This window comes from Oryctolagus cuniculus, chromosome 8 (assembly GCF_051225735.1).
Source record: "Oryctolagus cuniculus isolate XC-2025 breed Fujian yellow rabbit chromosome 8, ASM5122573v1, whole genome shotgun sequence".
Classification (NCBI taxonomy): domain Eukaryota; kingdom Metazoa; phylum Chordata; class Mammalia; order Lagomorpha; family Leporidae; genus Oryctolagus; species Oryctolagus cuniculus.
The window spans coordinates 124,734,556-124,759,402 of NC_142874.1; the positions used below are offsets into that span (position 1 = coordinate 124,734,556).

The window sequence follows — 24,847 nt, forward strand, 5'->3', positions numbered from 1 at the left end:
TAACTACCATTTTATTTTCAGTTTCTGTATATTTTATTTTTATTGAAGATTCCTTAAATAACTAAAATCATGCAATATTTTTCTTGTCTTGGTTATTTTATTTAGTGTCATGTCTTTCAATTTCATCCTTGTTTTGGCAATTGGTAGACTTTTTAAATGCTGAATTAATATTCTGTTATGTGTTTATAATATGGATACAGAAATTATGTGTATATATGTACAGGTACACACATATGTACATATATACATATATAGATATATACAGGTACATATATATGTATATAAGTGTGTAAATACACATACATACATTATCTATTCTTTCTTTCCTTTATGGACACTTACATTTCATTCATAACTTGGTTATTGTGAATAATGCCACAGTGGACAGAGTGATTCATACTTCCTTAAAAGTGATGATTTGACTTTTTTTGGAAATAAATCCAGAGAAGGGTTTTGGGTAATATGCTAATTGTATTTTTCTTTAAGAACATTCATAGTGTTTTCCATAATGCATGTGACCAACCAATAATGTAGAAGCATTGCCTTTTCTTCTCACACCCTTCCAATATTGTTATTTATTGTCTTTTTCATAAAATCCATTCTAACATTTGGGAGGTAATAACTCACTAAGGATTTGATTTGTATTTTCCAGATGGTTAGTGATGCTGAAGATGTTTTCCTATACTTCTTGACAGTTTTTATGTCTTCTTTGGGAAATGTTGTTTGTCCATTTGTTTTTCTGCTATTGAATTTTGTTAAATTCTTTATGTTTTGGGTATTGACTTTTTATTAAATATAAGATTTGGAAATATTTTCTCCCAATCTATAGGCTACCTTTTCATTTTGTTGCTTGATAACTTGTAAAGATTTTTAGTTTGATGAAATTCCATTTACTTATTTTTGCTTTTGTAGCCAGAGTTTTTGGTGTGATAGTCAAAACATTACCAGGAGCAATCAGTGCGAAGAGTTTCTCCCCTTCCATTCTTCCAAGAATTTTATAGTTTTAGTTTTTATGTTCATGTATTTTATTGTTGATTTTTGGTATTGTGTAAGATGTGTCAAATTTTATTTTTTTCAGCATGTGGATTTGTACTTTTCTCAGCATCATACGCTGAACAGACGATCTGTCCCCTATTCTTCTTGGTGCCCTGATAAAAAATTAGTTCACCATCCATGTTTAGATTTGTTTCTAAGATTTTGCTTCTGTTGCGTTGGTCTCTGTGTCTGTTCTTGAGGCATACGGGCATTAAAGCAAGGATATATGGGCTCAAATGTCAGCTCCACTGGAGAAAGATTATTTCTTTTCTCCCTTTTTATAATCATAATAGTAACAACAAAAACAATAATTGTAGCCCATGAATAAGTAAATAGGTTAATACCTGTAAAAATAGAAGATTGAATGGCAGGTATGTATCAGATAGTTGTTGATTGCTTATTGTTATTATATATTGTTAGTTTTGTTTGTACCCTCATGATAATAATTATAGCACCTTGTTTATAGTAGGGTATTTTTTCAAGTTAATAAATAATTTCACCTCTTCCATATATTTACTGTGCTTTCAAGAAATTAACAACATTATTAATGGTCATAGCAAGTGAGTCCAAGCAATGAATAGATTCCTGACCACACCTCTCTCTCAGAGTTTAGCATTTATGAGACTGCAGCTAAAAGATTGTAAATCACTCCTAATTATAGCACATCCTTTGAGGGTTATCACAAAAGGTTATATGGGTGACCAGTAAATATTTTTATGGGCTTCTGATTGATATTTTTCCTAGCATGATGTGTTAAAATAGGCCAAGAATATAACAGTCCTGTTAATTTACCTTTTAATATTTCTTAAAGGGAAAAGGTATCTCATATCTTTGGACTTTGAATATCCACCCATGTTTCTCAATGAAGAATCTCAATTCTAGAAGCTTCCTGCTATGTAGTGTGTGTATGTATTTGTGTGTTTATGTGTGTGTGCACATGTGTAAAACTGTGGCTAACAGTTTCAAGGGAACTGGTCATGCCTATAGTACCCATCAAGCCCTGTAATTTGTCCAAGTATCGGTATTTGTAGCCATGGTCATCCGTAATTTGTCTGTGTCTCAAGCTTACTCTTGGAAATGATTAGACTAAAGTTAGCTGTGACTTTAGAAACTTAAATTTAATGCTAATTCTGAGAGTTCTAATAGTTCCCAACAGCTATTCTGTGATCCATCTGGATTGGAACAACATGGCACAATCCTTCTCTGTTTCAAATGATTCAGCCATAAATTTAGATGTTTCAGTGTAATCTTTAAAAAGTTCCTAATCTGTGTTAGATTATGGACCACTTTCAGAATCTGGTGAAACTGTGACCTGTCCCCATTCTCAACAACCACCCCCACCCCCAAGGTAAATTTGTGAACTGAAACTCCCATGAAATTTTTCTTGGAATTTCAGTATTTCAAAATCTCTGACATTTCTATGACTCAAGTTAAGAGATCCAATTGCATTCAACTGGTTTTATTGTGCAAGAAACAAAAAATTAAATGTGGCATGAATGTAAAATTGAGAAAAGAAAAAGCAGCTGGATGAGTGAAATCACTTCTCTTGATGGATGGAGGCAAACAGCTGCTGAAGAGTTTGAAGAAATCATTTGGTTTTAGGAAGACCTGTAAAAATAAATAACATTTTAGAAATTTAGCTCATAATGGTTTTTTTTTTTTTTTTTTTTTTTTTTGACAGGCAGAGTGGACAGTGAGAGAGAGAGAGACAGAGAGAAAGGTCTTCCTTTGCCGTTGGTTCACCCTCCAATGGCTGCCTCGGCCAGCGCGCTGCGTCGGCGCACCACGGTGATCTGATGGCAGGAGCCAGGTACTTATCCTGGTCTCCCCTGCAGGTGCAGGGCCCAAGGACTTGGGCCATCCTCCCCTTTACTCCCAGGCCACAGCAGAGAGCTGGCCTGGAAGAGGGGCAACCGGGACAGAATCCGGCGCTCCAACCGGGACTAGAACCTGGTGTGCCAGTGCCGCAAAGCGGAGGATTAGCCTAGTGAGCCGCGGCGCCGGCTAGCTCATAATGTTTTTAACAGTTCTCATGCTATGTGGATATCTATTTAATTTCCATGATTTTTTTCTTATGTCTCTATCCAAGGAATTTTGTAAAATAAATTAAATATTTAAAATTGGTGGCCAGTGCAGTGGCTCACTAGGCTAATCCTCCGCCTGTGGTGCCGGCACACCAGGTTCTAGTCCCGGTCGGGGCTCCGGATTCTGTCCTGGTTGCTCCTCTTCCAGACCAGCTCTCTGCTGTGGCCCGGGAGTGCAGTGGAGGATGGCCCAAGCCCTTGGGCCCTGCACCCGCAAAGGAGACCAGGAGAAGCACCTGACTCCGGGCTTCGGATCAGCGCAATGCGCCGGCCACAGCGGCCATTGAGGGGTGAACCAACAGAAAAGGAAGACCTTTCTCTCTGTCTCTCTCACTGTCTACTCTGCCTGTCAAAAAAAAAAAAATAAATAAAATAAAATAAAATAAAATAAAATAAAATTGGCATATAGTGAACTGAAAATAATAGTGACATTTATAGAAAGACCCTGTCATTTCCATACTTCTTTTTTTAAAGTCTCTCTCTCTCTCTCTCTCTCTCTCTCTTTTTAAGACAGTGAGAGAGAGAGGGACAGAGAGAAAGGTCTTTCTTCCGTTGGTTCACCCCCTAAACGGCCGCTGCAGTCAGAGCTGCGCTGTTCCGAAGCCAGGAGCCAGGTGCTTCCTCCTGGTCTCCCACGTGGGTGCAGGGCCCAAGCACTTGGGCCATCTTCCATGCCTTCCCAGGCCACAGCAGAGAGCTGGACTGGAAGAGGAGCAACCAGGACAGAACCGGTGCCCCAACTGGGACTAGAACCGGGAGTACTGGCACTGCAGGTGGAGATTTAGCCTAGTGAGCCAAGGCGCTGGCCTCCATACTATTTATATGTGATAATACACAGTGGTTTTAATTTAGGAATCTAATTTCATGACCTTTGAATAACTAACTCTTGAAATAATGATTATCCTATTAAAAACATAAACATGTAGTAACATATTTCAGATCATTATATCACTACATATTAGATTACCTGTTTTCATGTTGTCTCTATTTTCTCCTTTTGTTTTCTAAAATTCAGTTAGCTAGATATTTTTCAAACTTATTACCTTTTTCTTAACAGATGGCCTATTAAATAGTAACCAAATCACATAATTTATAAATATGCAAGTCTAGAGAAATACAGTGTGTTTTGTCTGTTTTTTTTTTTCCCCTCAAATTAGACAACTCACATGGAAATCTGAGACAAAGAAATTAAGCCTCACTGTCTGAAATCAGACAGGTTTGGTTTGGCTTTCATTTTGCTTTTAATAATTTACTTAACAGCCTGATGCCTATTCTTTCATTCATTCATAAATTATAATAGTTATAAAATCTGTTCCACTGAGTTGCTCTAAGAATTGACTAAAATAATTGTAAAGTTCCTATGAGTAGGTAAAACTTAGGGTATTTTTAAAAAATAAATTTTAATTTTGATTAATTTTATCTTTTCTATTACATTATGTTTTGCAGATTGATCTGCTTTTAGGGTTCTTTCACAGGTTAAGTTCTTATTAGAACCTCAAAGCAGCTGCAGCTATGAGATAATGAAGGTTTAGAGAGAGCAATGACTAGCATAAGGTCACGAGGCAAAGGATGGATGCCGCAGCCTTCCCTGAGCGGACAGTCCCATCACATTACGGGGTCTGGCGTGGCATTGCATATCGCGGAGCATGTAGACAGTCTGATGACCACAAACCTTTGCTTCCAAGAAACTCAAAACTTTGAAACTCTCTTCTCAAATTATTTTTGACTCTTTAACCATTGTCTATTTTATTAATTTTTTCCTTCAATTAACTTCTCATAAGTTTTAAATTGTCCCAGGCCCTGCCACTTTCCATTGATCCAAATAATAATGGTAATATGTTTTACATTCAATGTTATGAGATTTTCTTTTTTAGTAATTTTTTAAGGTAAGCATTGTAATTCTTTCATTTTTTTAAACAAGAGGAAATTTGGGATACCCAACTTCGTGGATCCTTTTGGAAATGGTGTCTGAAATAAAAGAATTCATGGAAGATGTTATTTCCTTTCACTCTGTATCAAAATTAGAATGCAAGAGCATTGTTACAGCATTAAAATTTGTTAAATTCATATCCTATATTTGTTTTTCTAATAAAATTTATTTTTGAGAAAGGAAAAAAATTTCACTTGTTAATAGTATTTAATTCTTCTGTAATAGTTTGTGTGTAAAAAGGGATAAAATAAAATTAAGTGATTTTAGGAGTTTAAATAGTGAGAAGTTTGATAATAAAAATTTCTAATTTTTCATTTTATGAAATATTATTATTTTAAATTTCTTCTCAGAATGGAAATTTGCTTTTCAGTACTGCAGCTCTGCTGAATTAAATTGTAACTAGCTTACTGTGCCTGCTCCCATAACCTACTTAATATATCCATTTGTGCTATTTTAGAATTCATGAATGTGTTGATTAATCCATGCTTCTCGTCGGGATTGCTCATTTTTCTCTTATGCTCATTTACCTGTGTTGTCTTCTTTGATGTTCCTTGGTATCATGCTGCCGCTGATGCAGCAGTTGCTTCCGTGGTAGTCTCAGGGCTGATGATGAGCTCTGGGGAAGCCTCTGCAATCACTTCAGTGCTCACCACTGGCTCAGTGGTAGGAATCGGGGTAGGCTCCACAGCAGCAATGGTGTTGGTGGTGGGGGTGACTGCTTTATCCTGCATTTTATTCGGGAGAATGGCCATAAAAAATGGATGTGAGTGACGTCCCACTTTTGGCTGGTGGATATTTGGCAGGATTTGCCAGTGAGGAACTTGGACATTTGGCTTAAATACAATTGGTTTTACATAATATGGGTTAAGCATAAATGGATTAAGAGTTGGAACAGCTTGTCTGCGCAGGTAGTAGCTGGGTTCGTATTGAGGATATCTGTTCATCACATAGTGAACTGGGATATATGGAGCTGTAACCTGGTGGAACAGTCTTTCCTCATTCTCACGGCACTGCAAAAAGAATAAATTGTGCAGAAATATATTATTGTAGACTGGAATGTAAAGTTAGCTTCCATAGAATTTTTGAAATAGTGTAATATTTGACATTGAGTAAATTAAAATATTAAATGTGGAAAAAACCAGCGGTCATACTATTTTACATTAACTTGTACATTTCCCTTTCCTTTTATGATTTTTGATATAAAATTGCTTTTATAATACAGAAATAATATAGGCTTCACACACATTAGATGAGGTAGCTTGTAATGTAAACCACATTACTTAGAGCTAGGCATATATGGAAAATGGTTTGTGAATGCTGGATATTGTAAGTAAAATACCTAGATCAATCTCATAGAAAACTTTGACACATACAAGCACACACAAACATGTATGTATTCTCACACATATCTGTAATTGCTAACACATTTCATTTACTTAGAGATTAGCCTGAGGGAGTGTTTTGATTATCATATGCTAATTTCATCAGAGTATTAATATATGTAATGTGGTAGTAGATTTCAAAGTTTTGATTTATGATTTTTTTCAGTTTAAGTATCTCCACAAGAGACCTGATAGAAAATTATCTTTTTATTTTCTCATTGTTTATCAAATATGAACACTCATAAACATTTGTCAATAGAATTTTCCATATGAATAGAAATAAATCAACAAAATTATGCTTGAAAGAAAGCTTTTCTCATAAAGGGAGACATTTAAATGTACTCATTCAAACATATTTGGAAGTAAAGGAGAGACACAAATACAAGCATATGAGAAGTACTCAAAGATACATCAAAGAGGGAGCTTCCTCCAAGTCTTCAAAATAGAAACGATATTAATCTTTACTTTTCTTTCCATTTTCCACCGATAGTAAATACAGATGTTGCTACGTATCCATGAAAACCAAAACTATATGAAATATAGACTTTCAGGTGAACAATATTGATTCGTATCAACTTTTGCTAAAGTGATTTTTTTTGTCTTACAAAAATCATTAGATTATTTTGTGGTGATGAAATATTTATATAGTTTCTAGAGAGAAGGAATTTTAATATGATTAATGTTAGCAGAATATTATATTTTGGAGTTTCTGTGCCTGTAACAGAAATAACTAAAGTAAACTTACCGTTGTCTGTTCCTGGTTTTGTATGTCTGCAGCCTGGGGAGAAATAATGTGAAATAAGAATTATAAAAAATGTGAAGCAAAGTGGTTCTTTTTGGTTGTTGAAAAAATATATTTTGTATTAGAAATAATAACTATTATTTAAACTATTTTTATTTTGAGATGGAGATAAATCAGCATATAAATGATAGCATCACATTTTTAATTTGTGTAATTTGACTTTGCCTAAGATTGAAAAGTAAAATCTGTAAACTTTAATTTTCCTTTGAATTATTTGTTCACCTCACTTTGTGAAAATGGGAGGGGATATTTGGGGGACAAATCAGGCTCAAGAAGCCCAGGAAAATTGCTGTAACACAGGTAGTTGTCATTTTATGACTTAAGCTGTTAACATCTGTCACTCACAGAGGAAACCCAAGTTATCAATATGTAGGTGGCCATAAAAATATAATTTCCAAGAATAAATGAAAGAAATGTGAGTGAGTCATAATTATTAAAATTAGTGGAATTAATTTTAAGTAATTTTGACCTCAAAAATTTATCTAGTAAATTTATTTAGTAGGCATTAACTGAGAATAAGTGTAAGTTTAATAATAAGGGAATAATGAAACAATGACTAGTGCCCTCCAAAATTTTATAGTCTAAGAAGGGGGTTTATGCCACTAACTATGCTTGCCTCTTTCTTCTTGCTGTTGGCAGATACAATGTCTGGAATCCCCAGATGAACATGAAAATAAAACAGAGTAATAGCCAGACCAACACTAAAAACATTGAAAACACAAAGAAAAGGAAATAAAATAAACAGAAACTTTATCTTGGTCCAACAGTCTTAAAACATAGCGTATCATCCAAGACAACAACTGCCCACCTAAGAGTTACTGTGAATGTGGGTCCCTGGAAAGAAGACCAACAGTGGACATATGGGGAATGAGAGTTATGAAAGAGAAATGGTAAAACTATTAAATAGAAGCTTAACCAAGCTCCAGAAAGCTTACGGATTTAGTTACTAAACCAGTTATAGTTTAGGTGATATAGGAATTTAATTTAAAAAATTTCTGATCCTGGACTATGATTTCAGTATTTATGTTTTATGAGTTATCTTTTGAACATATAATAATTTTAAAATATTTTCAATGTTGTTTTCCCCCAATATTTTATTTTCTCTATAGCATGAGAATTTTAAAGGCTTTATATAAATAAGAAAGTTTGATTTGTTAATTCATGCCAACTAAATGGATATTCAAAATAATATGACTAACTTTATAAGGGAGATAAATATAAAATTTAACTTATGTTTAGGAAAATATAGATAATATACTAATACTTTGTGCTTTTATAAACTGTAACTTTATAAACATGTTGCATAATTAGGGACCTTTGATAAAATTTTTTAACGTTTTAATACAATTTGTTTGGATGAAATTAACTCACCAAAAAAGGCAAGGTTACTGCCAGGATGTTCACAACTAGAAGAAAATGCTTCATCATTGCACCTAAAAAAGTTTTGAAAAATTAAAAGGATCTGTTACTAACAATTTAGAAATGATTCTAATGCAATATTTTCATTGTTTAAGAAAAAGTAAAAGCCAGATATACAAATAGATTTAGTCAATGTGGAGACTCTATTTTTTTGAATGAGTGACAGAGAGAGAGGAGAGACAGAGAAAGAGAGATTTTCTACCCAATGGTTCATTCCCAAAATGGCTGTAACAGCCCTGGCAGGGAGAGGCTGAAGCCAGGAGCCTGAAATTCTATCCAGGTCTCCCACCTGGCTACAAGGCCCAAGGATTTGGGTTATCTTCCACTGCTTTCCAAGACACATTAGCAGGGAGCTAGGTTGGATGTGGGGCAACTGGGACACCAGCTGGCACCCATATGGGATGCCAGCCCTGCAGATGGCAGCTTAATCCGCTGCAATACAGTGTCGGCCCCTGGAGAATCTATTTAACCTAGAGTAAAACATTTTTGAAATGAATTTTTGACAATATTAATGAAAGTCTCATCAGAAATGTATCATCTACTAATTTAATGTATATCAACAGTCTACTAGAAACAAAGGACTAGGTCTAATGTTGAGATTATCAAGGTGAATCTGATACAGGCCTTGCTAACAGGTCATATGCATTATAGAAAGAGAGTTGAAATACATACACAAATCACTGTAAGAGGACAGAAAGTAGAAAATGCCACAGAAGTAGTTCTTTAACAATGGGAAATATCAAAAAAGAGAATCACAGTCGTAAAATCAAATTTGAACAATTTAAGGAAATTCTTGTTAATCCTTGAGTGGAGCAGAGTTGCTTATTAATTCTTCACTTGTCAGTTACTTTTTAAGATTCTGGATTGAAAAGAAAACTTTCAATGGTGAATCACTGACTCCTTTTGAATTCACACAAAATCATATAATACATGTAGAAAATATCCTATAAAATGATAATAATCTTTATCATAATCAGAAATCATAGAGAGAAGGCCATATTTTACATATTAGCTATTTAATCAGTTGGTAAGAAGAAATAATTTGTGAAATGGTAGAATGATTAAGATCTCAGATATATGAAAGATATGTTTAAAATGAAAAACTACCACAATAAATTTATAACTTTTGGTAAGAAATAAAACTTGGCCAGCGCCGTGGCTCAATAGGCTAATCCTCCGCCTGCGGCACCAGCACAGCAGGTTCTAGTCCCAGTCAGGGTGCCAGATTCTGTTCCAGTTGCTCCTCTTCCAGACCAGCTCTCTGCTGTGTCCTGGGAAGGCAGTGGAGGATGGCCCAAGTGCTTGGGCCCCTACACCCATGTGGGAGACCTGGAGTAAGCTCCTGGCTCCTGGCTTCAGATCAGCGTGGTTGGCCGGCTGCAGCAGCCATTGAGGGGTGAACCAACCGATAAAGGAAGACCTTTCTCTCCTCTCTGTCTCTCTCTCTCTCTCACTGTCCACTCTGCCTGTCAAAAAAAAAAAAAAAAAAAAAAAAAGAAATAAAACTTGAAAGTATTAAGGGATTATATCTTGATTATTATTACAGATTCAGAGGCCTAAGAAGTTATCAGCATTTGACTGTAGGAACAGGTCCGTTGCTTGGACAGCTTTTTATTTAAAATTTACAATGTCTAACAAGTAATAAATCTTGACTTTAATCCAAAGTAAAGTTAAAACTAAATTTGATTGTCACATCATCCAGAATCTAAAGTTTAAATTAGAAATTAGTATTGAAACAATGCTAGGACATATTGAGGGTTAATAATAAAGGCTAAAATAAAAAAAATGTGATTCTATAATATCTTTGCCATTGACCCAATTAACTAACTACCTTGAAAAATAATTTTCTGGGCATTTTAGGACCATTACCTTTCCTTCTGTCTGTCGGGTCTTGCTTGGCAGTAGGTTGAATTGACCTCTTAGCTATAGCAAAGCCCCAAAATAAATGACTGAACACCAATTTAAGGGTGTTAGTACCTTGAGTCATGCTACTCTATTCTCCTCCTACTTTTTACCCAATAAGGTGATGACAAATAGGAAAGATTTGATTACAGTGGGGTCACCTTTGGGTCAATTTAGGCTAATGAATTGCAGAAGGGAAATGGAATTATCATTCAGGAAGATTGCAAAGAGACATTCTTTATGTCTTTAAAAGAATGATTCACTATGAATAGAGAAGTATAAAAATTAGTAAAAATTGTAATTGCATTGTTAAGAAATTCCATCTATTTGAAATTGTAACAACTATTAATATAAAACTTGCCCTAATGCTTTCATATTTTAAATGTTTCTTTTGGTTGAAGAACTTAGATGTTAAGGGTTCCTCTATCTTCTATGGGCTATGATTGGTTTTCTTTCTTCAGAATTTCAACACTCAATTTTTTAAAATTAGAAAATGGACCATCCTTATATACCTTCTCATGTGTTAAATTCTTATATAAAATATTTGAAGTAACATAAAAGGGGAGTCATTTGCACTTGAGCTATAGCATACATTCATCTGTATGCTCATGGAATAAGCATTGAAAAATTCGTGTTGATTGATGAATAATCACTTATGAATAAACTTGGTTTTTGTATTTTAAAATTCAGTAATATAACTAACCATTTAGGATGTATAGTTAAATTCTTGAATCAGAGATGATTGTTTTGTTTCAAAGACATCAGATTGTGATTTAGATCACACTTTATAAAATCACTGATATGATGGATATTTTGGTAAAAATAGTTGAACAAATCCTTTTACTTGAATTTCTTGGGAATAATGTTAACTGCAACTTTACCTTGGCTGTGAAGGCTTGGCAAGATTGAGGTACTTACAAGAATCAATGTAAGACTTCCTGAAGAGAAACAGGAGATAATATTGGCATTGTAGTTATTTCTGTGTTCCTGTTTGTTTCTTGGAATGACATTATGAATGCTAGAGTAGTTATTCAACCTATGTGGAATAAGTTGTTCCTATTTCTCAGAATAGTTGGTTTCTGTTGCTCAGGCGATGGCAGAAATGGTTGTTTCAAAACTATTAACATAACTGCTACAGTAATAAGACCAGTCATCCATCTGAAATATTTAGTGTCATTGTTTCTTTTGGTTTTCAGGGTTAAATGGTAGGTGGAAGCTTATAGTCTGTTTAATTCCCAAATTATGAAGGTGTTCTATTCTGCATGGTAATTTCTCAGCTATGTATTCAGAACCACTGGAATTATACTGATTTTCAGCAGAGTTTTTATTTAATTTAGAAACACCAAAATATGAGGCTATCATAGTACTCTGCTGTGTTCTTAAAGTTCCATGATGTTTGGGACAGTAGTTGTAAAGTGACTAGCATAGCTTTGAAAATTGTTAAGGCATCAGAAATTGATGTTTTAGTGTAGAAACTTGTATTCTTCAGACATCTTTGTTATATGACAATATAGCATAAAATGATCTCAAAAATTATCAATACTTTAACAAATGGAATTTGCTTCCCTGTAGTCAATTCAGTTAAATAAATAATACATACACATATAAAGCTCTTATTATAAATGAGGAAATTAGTTGTTGGGAAATGTTAACTGTTTGAGGACTATAGTAGATAGCTACAATTTCTGCTGACGGAGAATATCTAAAGAGATGCTACTTTCTACTGAATACTTACAGAGGATTTTAAGACTGTAAGGAGACATTTCATGTGGTCTGGAGCCCAGATTGTCATGACTGTAGCATTAGTGTGCACATCTGCATTCCTCCTTCGGTAAGGTTTAGGATCACCAGATTTCTGGAATCACTATAAAGACACACATTAAGAAATATAAGGTATAACCAAGAAAAAATAAATTTATATAAAGCACTATTTTTCTAATGTGGTCCTAAGACCCTCTGCAACTCTTCTCATATTTACTCAGGTAGATTATTTGATCCATGTCACACCATTCAAAGCAGACAGTCAGGTCAACAATGATCTCCACGTAGCCAAATCCAATGCTGATGTCTGCACTCTCTTCTCGATATTTTAGCAGCTTCTGGCTTGGTGATTAGTCTTTCTGAGATGTAATGTTTTATTACTATTTTGGGTTTTCCTCTCCAGTCATTGACTTGCTCTTAATTTCCTTTTTGACCCTCTCATTTTCCTCAATGTCTAAATTTGGGGGAAGTTTGAAGGATTATTCCTGAGTCCACGCTCTGCTATCCTTTTGCTCACCTCTGTCTTTGGTATCGTGCTAACTGGCCTCCTTCAATATGCTATCAGTGTGCTTTTGACTTCCCTGCATTCCAGATTCAGATATCAACAACTACTCTTTCATTTTTTATTCAGTTAATAAATGTTTTGACAGCCTTATAAAATTGTACTTATTTATGAGGCACAATGTGATGTTTGATACATGCATTCCTGGTGTACAGTCCATTTGACATGAATCGATCTAGCTACTCAGTTTACATTTCCCTGAACTATAATTAATATCTCCATTTGTATGGGAAATAGATGTCCTAAAGTTATGAATGAAACAAAACATTCAATCTTCAAATGCATCCTATTTTCTTTTTAAAATTTTTTTTTCAAAACTAATGCAAATGAACTACCATGTATCTGAAGCCAAATAGCTACAGGAATAATTGTTAGAGCCATATTTTCCCATAATTTAGGTCTTTTGGGATTGGTTTTTCCAACATTTTTTCAATTTGCTTTATTACTTTTAAAAACATTTTGCCACATTCCCTTCTGACGTAGCTGTTATATACATACACATATATACTATTTTTTTCCTTGAAATCAGAGATATTAATATCACAGAGTGGGTGATTCATGACAGTTATCATAACATGGGGAAAGAAGGAGCACATTGTCATTTACATGGTATGATTTGGTGAAGCAATATTTATGACTAACCCCCAAATGATATAACATATTCCCAATTTTTATATTCTATATATTAACTTCCATGAATAAGAGAAAATGTTATATTTGTCTTTCTGTGTCTAGCTTATTTCACTAACATAATATTTAGTTCCATCCACTTTGTTGCAAATGTCAAGATTTCATTTGTTTTTATGGCTGAGGAGCTACTAGTTTTTCACTAAATTAATTTTTTCTTTAGGAAATAATACTACAGTATACCCAATGGTTTAAGAGAAAAATCTTATGGGTCAATTTTTGTCTCCTTCTCCAAATAATGCATTAGAGGAATATAAGCCCTATTTTACCGATATACCCTGAATCTTAGAATCTTTCAAATCTTACCTTTTCACCCTAATGGAAGTCCTAGCTACTGGTATCTTGCAGTTGTAATTTCCCAATTGTTCACTTTTTTGATATCTCTATTTGACTTTCATCACTTTTTAATAATTCTCATACTAATAAAATGTTATTTTTGAACACATATCTGATATGGTTTTCCTCTGAGTAAAACCTTTGATGGCTCTGAAGTCCTTGCAATACATTCAGACTCCTCACCATGACCTGCAAGTTTCTATATGATTTTGTCTCTGTCTATTCCTTTCACTTTATCTTCTACCAATTGTGCCTCACTATGTGCCAGAGAACGTTCTGCTCCTAAATTAGTAGCCTTTTCTGAATCAGGACCTTTCTACTTCTAATAATGGACCCTGGAATATTCTTACCCCAGTTCTTACAATTAATATCTCTTTTATATTATTCTGGTTTCAGCCCAAATGCCTTTGCAGGAAGCATTCTTTGGCACTCATTGTAAACCACTTCTCCTTCATCACTCTATTAATTTACCTTGTGTTGTGATATCACTACTTCTGCATGTCCTTTTACTATTCTGCCTTCTTGCACTAGAAAATCAGTTTCACAGCCTATAAACATATTTCTTACCCATATTGTGCTCTTAAATATTTGTTGAGCAAATGTTAATCACCTGGAATACTTAAGTTGCAGATTTTTGCCTCATCTCACACCCCTGAGTCAGAGTTTCTAGGGGATAAGTGTCCCTGGAGATCTGCATAATTAGTAAGCGCCTGAATAATTTTTATGCAAATCAAAGTTTGGGAAGCACTGCTTTCTTCTGGTGAATCGGGTGAAGAACTAAAGTTGGCCGGTATAGTGTTCATTTCTCCTGGAATTTCAATTTATTTCACAGAACAGCTAGTACATGTGGAGATTTCGGTTGAGACTGATGTTCCTGCAGAGTGTTAGAACTAACCACTTTCTTGGAATTCTAGAGAAAAATTGTCTCCTATTACATAGGAACTAACTCATCAGGTGATATTTTCTCTCTACATTTGTATGAAAAGTTAACAGAAATGTTATTTACCCAGTAAGAATATTAAAAAATTAAAAAATATTAAGATTATTAAAAAAGAATATTAAGATAATACTTTCTCTTCCCTCTTAAGCCAGAGGTTGTTTCTAAGTTTAAAAGGACTTTAAGTATTTGTTAGAAATAGCTTCTAAAATAATCTGTGATTATTTTAAATTTGCAGTATGCAAGTGAGATGGAAATATTTTCACTTGATTATTATTTATAGCCCTTGTCTATATTCAAGGTGAACTTAAGATCTTTTTTCATTTTACTTGTTGAACCCTTTATTTAGTCAAGCATTAAGCCTTTTACCATAATGTGAATTAAAATAAGATCTCGATGGGATTGAATTGGAATTGGAATTCAATTGAATCCAATTCAATCCCATCGAGGTGGCATGTACCAATGCCATCTCACTGTTCCAGGTGATCAGTTTCAGTTCACAGTTGGTCATGGTGAAGGGACTGGGAGTCAAAGGGAGCACATAGACAAGTCTAGTACCTGCTAACGCTAACTGATGGAGTAAATAAAGGGGAGAGTGATCCAACATGGGAAGTGAGATACTCAGCAGACTCATAGAATGGCAGATGTCCTAAATAACACTCTGGCCTCAGAATCAGCCCTAAAGGCATTCAGAGCTGGCTGAAAAGCTCATGAGAGTATTTCAGGCATGGAAAGCCAAGACACTCTGGCAAAAGATCTCTGCGAGTGAGATCCCAGTGGAAAGAACAGGTCATCAAGGAAGGAGGTACCTTTCTCTGAAGGGAGGAGAGAACCTCCACTTTGACTATGACCTTGTCTAAACAGGATAAGAGTCGGAGAACTCAGAGGGCTTCCATAGCCTTGGAAACTCATGACTGGAGCATAGGGAGATTACTGATGCCATAGACAGGAGTGTCAATTGGTAAAGTCAACAACAGGAGTCACTGTGCACTTACTCCTCATGTAGGATCTCTATCCTTAATGTGCTGTACACTGAGATTTAATGCTATAACGAGTACTCAAACAATATATTTCACTTTGTGTTTCTATGGGGGTGCAAACTGTTGAAATCCTTACTTAATGCATACTAAACTGATCCTCTGTAAAAAAAAAAAAAAAAGAAATTATCAATTCCCAACTTGACTCTCACTGGGATTAACCATGACAATAGGTCTGCTCTGATTTCATCATCATCTAAAAAAATCATCTATTATTTTTCACTTTATGTTTCTGTGTGGGAGCAAACTGTTGAAATCCATACTTAATGTATACTAAGCTGATCTTCTGTATATTAAGATAATCGAAAATGAATCTTGATGTGAATGGAAGGGGAGAGGGAGTGGGAAAGGGGAGGGTTGTGGGTGGGAGGGACGGTATGGGGGGGAAACCATTGTAACCCATGAGTCGTACTTTGGAAATTTATATGCATTAAATAAAAGTTTAAAAAAAATAATAAGATCTCAAAAATGAAAGAGAAGGAGGGATGAAAGTATCATTATATTATTAAATTTTATTTATGAACTACACTGAACTGTTCTCTTTGTATTAATATCACATAAACATGAAAATTTATGAGAAAAATATAAATTATAATTTCATTATGGAATTAAATTATGTCACATATTCCTAACCTTTCATCTTATACAACAAAAATAAAAGTTTTTGTTCATTTTCTAAAAGAAGAGATTTGAATAAATAAAATCACTAATGAAAGAGGAGACATTATAATAGCATAAGAATACATATGTATTTATAAGAAATTACCAACAAATTGGATAATCTGAAGAAATGAATAAATTCCTAGATTCATACAACCTACCAAGACTTTCATGAAGAAATGAGAATCTGAACAGGTCAAAATTAAATATGTTTTCATGTGTTTATTGTCATTTGTATATCTTTGATGAATGGATAAATAAAATTTGGAACTGTCATTCAATAAAATATTATTTGGCAAAAAAATATAGGACAGTGCTGGTACATGTTATAACATGGGCAATTCTGGGAAATAGTACACTAAGTGAAAGACACCAATCCCAGAAAACTACATGTTGTATGAATCACTGTATGTGCAATGTCTGGGACAGGAGACACAGTAGCAGGGGAGAGCTAGAGAGTGACTGTTCATGAGTACTGGATTTAATTTTGCAATGAGGAAAATATTCTGAAATTGAGTATAGTAATGGCTGCACAATTCTGTAAACATACTAAAACCATTGAATGGTATACTGTTGGTTGTATGACATTTGAATTATATCTCAATAAAGCTGCTTATTGAAAAATGAAATAGCTTCTATAGCAAGTCTGAGCAAATTCAAAAGAATTAGAATCATACCATGCAGCTTCTCAGACCATAAAGGAATGAAGTTGGAAATTAGTAACTCAGGAATCCCTAGAGCATACGCAAACACATGGAGATTGAACAACATGCTCCTGAATGAACAATGGGTCATAGAAGAAATCAAAAGAGAAATCAAAAACTTTCTGGAAGTAAATGAGGATAACAGCACAACATACCAAAACTTATGGGACACAGCAAAAGCAGTGTTAAGAGGAAAGTTTATATCAATAGGTGCCTACATCAAGAAATTGGAAAGACACCAAATAGATGAGCTTTCAATTCACCTCAAGGATCTAGAAAACCTACAGCAAATCAGACCCAAATCTAGTAGGAGAAGAGAAATCATTAAAATCAGAGAAGAAATCAACAGGATTGAATCAAGAAAAACATTACAAAAAATCAGCCAAACGAAGAGCTGGTTTTTTGAAAAAATAAACAAAATTGACACCCCATTGGCCCAACTAACTAAAAAAAGAAGAGAAAAGACCCAAATCAATAAAATCAGAGATGAAAAAGGAAACATAACAACAGACACCACAGAAATAAAAAGAATCATCAGAAATTACTACAAGGACTTGTATGCCAGCAAACAGGGAAACCTATCAGAAATGGATAGATTCCTGGACACGTGCAACCTGCCTAAATTGAACCAGGAAGACATCGAAAACCTAAACAGACCCATAACTGAGACAGAAATTGAAACAGTAATAAAGGCCCTCCCAACAAAGAAAAGCCCAGGACCAGATGGATTCACTGCTGAATTCTACCAGACGTTTAAAGAAGAACTAACTCCAATTCTTCTCAAACTATTCAGAACAATCGAAGAAGAGGGAGTCCTCCCAAATTCTTTCTATGAAGCCAGCATCACCTTAATTCCTAAGCCAGAGAAAGATGCAGCACTGAAAGAGAATTACAGACCAATATCCCTGATGAACATAGATGCAAAAATCCTCAATAAAATTCTCGCCAATAGAATGCAACAACACATCAGAAAGATCATCCACCCAGACCAAGTGGGATTTATCCCTGGTATGCAGGGATGGTTTAATGTGCGCAAGACAATCAATGTGATACACCACATTAACAGACTGCAGAAGAAAAACCATATGATTATCTCAATAGATGCCGAGAAAGCATTTGATAAAATACAACACCCGTTCATGATGAAAACTCTAAGCAAACTGGGTTTGGAAGGAACATTCCTCAATACAATCAAAGCAATCTATGAAAAACCCACAGCCAACATCCTATTGAATGGGGAAAAGTTGGAAGCATTTCCACTGAGATCTGGTACCAGACAGGGATGCCCACTCTCACCACTGCTATTCAATATAGTTCTGGAAGTTCTAGCCAGAGCTATTAGGCAAGAAAAAGTAATTAAAGGGATACAAATTGGGAAGGAAGAACTCAAACTATCCCTCTTTGCAGATGATATGATTCTGTATTTAGGGGACCCAAAGAACTCTACTAAGAGACTATTGGAACTCATAGAAGAGTTTGGCAAAGTAGCAGGGTATAAAATCAATGCACAAAAATCAACAGCCTTTGTATACACAGACAATGCCATGGCTGAGGAAGAACTTCTAAGATCAATCCCATTCACAATAGCTACAAAAACAATCAAATACCTTGGAATAAACTTAACCAAAGACGTTAAAGATCTCTACGATGAAAATTACAAAACCTTAAAGAAAGAAATAGAAGAGGATACCAAGAAATGGAAAAATCTTCCATGCTCATGGATTGGAAGAATCAATATCATCAAAATGTCCATTCTCCCAAAAGCAATTTACAGATTCAATGCAATACCAATCAAGATACCGAAGACCTTCTTCTCAGATCTGGCAAAAATGGTGCTGAAATTTATATGGAGGCACAAGAGACCTCGAATAGCTAAAACAATCTTATACAACAAAAACAAAGCCGGAGGCATCACAATACCAGATTTCAGGACATACTACAGGGCAGTTGTAATTAAAACAGCATGGTACTGGTACAGAAACAGATGGATAGACCAATGGAACAGAATTGAAACACCAGAAATCAACCCAAACATATGCAGCCAACTTTTATTTCATCAAGGATCTAAAACTAATTCCTGGAGCAAGGACAGTCTATTCAATAAATGGTGCTGGGAAAATTGGATTTCCACGTGCAGAAGCATGAAGCAAGACCCCTACCTTACACCTTACACAAAAATCCACTCAACATGGATTAAAGACCTAAATCTATGACCTGACACCATCAAGTTACTAGAGAACATTGGAGAAACCCTTCAAGATATTGGCACAGGCAAAGAATTTCTGGAAAAGACCCGGGAGGCACAGGCAGTCAAAGCCAAAATCAACTATTGGGATTGCATCAAATTGAGAAGTTTCTGTACTGCAAAAGAAACAGTCAGGAGAGTGAAGAGACAACCGACAGAATGGGAAAAAATATTTGCAAACTATGCAACAGATAAAGGGTTAATAACCAGAATCTACAAAGAGATCAAGAAACTCCACAAAAAGAAAACCAACAACCCACTTAAGAGATGGGCCAAGGACCTCAATAGACATTTTTCAAAAGAGGAAATCCAAATGGCCAACAGGCACATGAAAAAATGTTCAAGGTCATTAGCAATCAGGGAAATGCAAATCAAAACCACAATGAGGTTTCACCTCACCCCGGTTAGAATGGCTCACATGCAGAAATCTACCAACAACAGATGCTGGCGAGGATGTGGGGAAAAAGGGACACTAACCCACTGTTGGTGGGAATGCAAGCTGGTCAAGCCACTATGGAAGTCAGTCTGGAGATTCCTCAGAAACCTGAAGATAACCCTACCGTTCGACCCAGCCATCCCACTCCTTGGAATTTACCCAAAGGAATTTAAATTGGCAAACAAAAAAGCGGTCTGCACCCTAATGTTTATTGCAGCTCAATTCACAATAGCTAAGACCTGGAACCAACCTAAATGCCCATCAACGATAGACTGGATAAAGAAATTATGGGATATGTACTCTTTAGAATACTATACCGCAGTAAGAAACAACGAAATCCAGTCATTTGCAACAAAATGGAGGAATCTGGAACACATCATGCTGAGTGAAATAAGCCAGTCCCAAAGGGACAAATACCATATGTTCTCCCTGATCGGTGACGACTGACTGAACACCAAGAGGGAAACCTGTTGGAGTGAGGTGGACACTATGGGAAACGGTGGCTTGATCAGCATAGCCCTGACTGTTAATGAACAACTTAATACATTATCCCTCTTAGTAGTTTTTTTTATCTGTTCTACTTAATATGACTGGTTTAGATCTGTAATTGATGCACAGTTATTCTTAAGTGTTGAAAATTAACTGAAATGTGATCCCTGTTGAACATGGTGGTGGGAATGGGAGAGGGAAGAGATGTATAATTTGGGACATGCTCAGGCTGACTTGCCCCAAGTGGTGGAGTTGGAAGCATACCAGGGGATTCCAATTCAATCCCATCGAGGTGGCATGTACCAATGCCATCTCACTGTTCCAGGTGATCAGTTTCAGTTCACAGTTGGTCATGGTGAAGGGACTGGGAGTCAAAGGGAACACATAGACAAGTCTAGTACCTGCTAACGCTAACCGATGGAGTAAATAAAGGGGAGAGTGATCCAACATGGGAAGTGAGATACTCAGCAGACTCATAGAATGGCAGATGTCCTAAATAGCACTCTGGCCTCAGAATCAGCCCTAAAGGCATTCGGAGCTGGCTGAAAAGCTCATGAGAGTATTTCAGGCATGGAAAGCCAAGACACTCTGGCAAAAGATCTCTGCGAGTGAGATCCCAGTGGAAAGAACAGGTCATCAAAGAAGGAGGTACCTTTCTCTGAAGGGAGGAGAGAACCTCCACTTTGACTATGACCTTGTCTAAACAAGATAAGAGTCGGAGAACTCAGAGGGCTTCCATAGCCTTGGAAACTCATGACTGGAGCATAGGGAGATTACTGATGCCATAGACAGGAGTGTCAATTGGTAAAGTCAACAACAGGAGTCACTGTGCACTTACTCCTCATGTAGGATCTCTATCCTTAATGTGCTGTACATTGAGATTTAATGCTATAACGAGTACTCAAACAATATATTTCACTTTGTGTTTCTATGGGGGTGCAAACTGTTGAAATCCTTACTTAATGCATACTAAACTGATCCTCTGTAAAAAAAAAAAAAAAGAAAAAAAAAAAAAGAAATTATCAATTCCCAACTTGACTCTCACTGGGATTAAACATGACAATAGGTCTGCTCTGATTTCATCATCATTTAAAAAAATCATCTATTATTTTTCACTTTATGTTTCTGTGTGGGAGCAAACTGTTGAAATCCATACTTAATGTATACTAAGCTGATCTTCTGTATATTAAGATAATCGAAAATGAATCATGATGTGAATGGAAGGGGAGAGGGAGTGGGAAAGGGGAGGGTTGTGGGTGGGAGGGACGGTATGGGGGGGAAGCCATTGTAATCCATAAGTCGTACTTTGGAAAATTATATGCATTAAATATTAAATAAAAGTTTAAAAAAAAAAACAAAAAAAAAAAAGAAAAATGAAATAGCTTCTAATGTACTTTATTCCTTTTACTATTTTTACTTTGCCCAATAAAGCTGTCACTAAAATTACCAATTGAATTGTTTTCCTTGATATGTGGTAACTAATAGAATACCTAAAATGTAATGTATAGGAGTAAAATTGATATTTTGAGATCCAATGATTGTTTGCAGACCTTGTCTCTATTGTTAAGGAACAGTGTTTTTTTTTTCCATCATATTATTTGTTGAACTCTTTGTGTGGTGTTAACCTTATGATCATTAAGTAAACTGAAAATAAGTCTTTGTAAAAATTAAGAGTGAGATTAATAGAGGGAGGAGGAAGTAGGGTTTAGCATGGGAAGGAGGGAAGATCCGGTGGGAAGTAGCACCGTGTTCCTAACTCTGTATATATGAAATACATGAAAACTTGTATAACTTACATAAAATCTTAAAAAAGGGTAAAAAAGAACTATTTACACAGTAATTTTACATTGTATTAGGTATCATAAGTTGATCAAGAGATGATCTAAGGTATACAGGAGGAATTGTATAAGTGATATGCCAAAACTATGCTATTTTATACAATAGACTTGAATATCTGTAGACTTTGGTATCCACGCATGGGTCTTGAACGAATCCACATGGATATGGAGGGGTGACCGGTATTCAGTTTTTCAATGAATGAGTGAAATCTGAAAGATTATATGGGAGACATGTGGGTCACTCCCACCCCCTCAAGGGACTAACAAAAAAGTAGAATTGAATTTAGCTCCATTTTCTCTCCTATGAAAGCTTCTTCCTACGACTAGTATATGAGCTCTACATGAATGTGGTAACTACTGTATAACTGATTACATCTTAACTGGCACACTTGTTCAAGAACACACAATTTAATCAGGTGTTTGAAATAGGGTATAGATTGCTGTATCATCATTTAGTTTAGGAAACTTGGTTTGGCATTCTCTAGAATGTTACCATATGCAAGTGTACTGCAAATTTCCAAGAGAGTTAGTTTAAGGATGAACATTTATATTTGAAGCCATCTGAAAAGATCAATACTTTAAGAAACACACTGTTAAATAATGATTTAGGGGGTCCAAAAGCCAACAAGAGATTACAGAAGAAATAGGGGTTTCATTGATAGATTTATTGGTCAACTTTTGCATTGATAAAATAAGCAAAGGTGTCTGTAACAGGAATGGTGTTGCCTACACTCACTAAGCTGATTAATTTTAATAGAATATCTTGCTTCATAAATCCAGTAGTTAAAAGTAAATGACAGAGTATTTTCTTTTTTCAGAAAGTTACAGTGACATAGCATGTGGTAGATAAAATATAAATTCTGAGAGTTAAGGACGTATATCAAAACTTTTTAAAAATGAAAAACAGAGGAAATTTAGCAAACTACTTGCAGAGCTGGCCCACCCAAAGTTCAGAGCAGCCAAAATTTATCTTAGTTTCCTTGAGTGCTCTGCCAGCCTGCCCTCCCTCTGCCCCTCCATCTTATTCTCCTGAGCCTCTTTCCCTGTCAGGCAGTGGCCTCCAATGTGTCAGCTGTAAGGTTAGGAAATAATACCTATAAAATTAATTTATCATATTAAGAACTGTTTGGTCCTATTGCTGTTCTCATAGTTTTAACTGGGGTCACTGACTTTAGTGCCTAGAAATATGTATTTAAATATTTGAAAGGAACCAGGGAGCAGCAGTTCCCTTACTCACATCATGCCAGGTGACTCCCTGAGCTGGCCTTGACTTCCAGCCAGTTTTTGGATGGATAATGGCAGAATTTGTATCATTGAAACTAAGCAATTCAGCTATGAACAATTTGAATCTGCAGTAGAAAAATCATAATCTTTGTCCAAAGACATTTTTTGGGTAATTTCCTGATAATCAACTTTTGGCAACAAAGTCAGCTATTGTGACACAGTGAAAGGCTTATTTTGCAGGTAGAATCTTGTTGAGTGACTTGTCATATACTGTAGGAAAATTAACTTTTACCACAACCAGCTCCCTTTTCTATAATTAGGGGTTTACTTTTCAATAATTTACCTGGTATTTATGGAACTGGTGGTGAGGAAAAATTGTTGCTCTATAAATTTCATATGGCTTTGCTACATACATTTACTCTGAATGGGAAAGAATAAGTTCCTGATATATTAAAAGCCACTGAACTTAATATTACAACAGTTGACAAAAATGTTAAACCTCTTGACATGAGAACATATTTTTGTGATACTTATATAGTGCTAGGACTAAGAATTTTGACCATGACTTACATTTTATGGAGTGTGCAGTCTCTTTAGCAGAGTATGGGTGTTACCCAATTGGTTGTACTAACATTGTAGGGAGCTGGAGAGAACTGTTAACATATGATTTAATTTTTTCAAAGAAAGAAATTTTTACTTAAATGTTGATACAGATTAATCAGAGTTATGAAAAAGCTCTTTTTCAAAAATTAAAAATTTGAGGAGTTTTATTTGTAAGTATATTCCATTCATAAGTATTCACTGAGTACCAATTCTACAAAAATCTGGGGAAAAGTTATGATATTGTGATACTTCAGGGCATTATTTTCTCTTCAGAAGATATACACAAGTAAATGAAGTATTTTACTAGAAGGTAAATGTAATATGATTTTTAAAAATGGCAAAAATGCCATGGGAGAAAACCAAGCAAAATGCTGTATATGAGTATTAGGAGATTTTCTTCCTGAAGGTCAGGACATACGGTTTGAGCCATGAGAGGTAAATTGGATTATAAATATATAAAATATATATGATATATTATTATATATCATATATATATGAAAGATTGTATGGGGGACATGTGGGTCTCTCTTCTCTCTCTCTATATATAATATAAATACTATTTTAAGGATCTCATTTATTATTAGTTTCTTAGAGCCAATATTTGTTTGATTTTGGTATCCTTTACCGACACATTTAACTTCATACCCTAGTGTACATAAAATACACACTTAATTGTTCAAATTTTTTATATTTATTTGTTTCTTTGAGAGAAACACAAACAGAAAGCCCTCATCTATGGCTTCACTCCCTAAATGCCTGTGGTGGCCTCAGCCA

At 35.2% G+C, this 24,847-nt stretch overlaps 1 protein-coding gene across 1 annotated transcript; it reads right to left on the bottom strand.

Annotated features, from left to right (window-relative positions):
* Positions 1-2,480: 2,480 nt before the first annotated feature.
* CSN3 (casein kappa) lies at positions 2,481-10,586 on the bottom strand. The gene is made up of 5 exons (NM_001082625.3): positions 10,522-10,586; positions 8,605-8,666; positions 7,177-7,209; positions 5,577-6,059; positions 2,481-2,643 (listed from the first exon to the last, which is right to left on the bottom strand). The coding sequence occupies exons 2-4, from the start codon at positions 8,659-8,661 to the stop codon at positions 5,607-5,609; spliced, it is 543 nt and encodes a 180-aa protein (NP_001076094.1). The 5' UTR covers positions 8,662-8,666; positions 10,522-10,586; the 3' UTR covers positions 2,481-2,643; positions 5,577-5,606.
* Between the last annotated feature and the right edge of the window lie 14,261 nt (positions 10,587-24,847).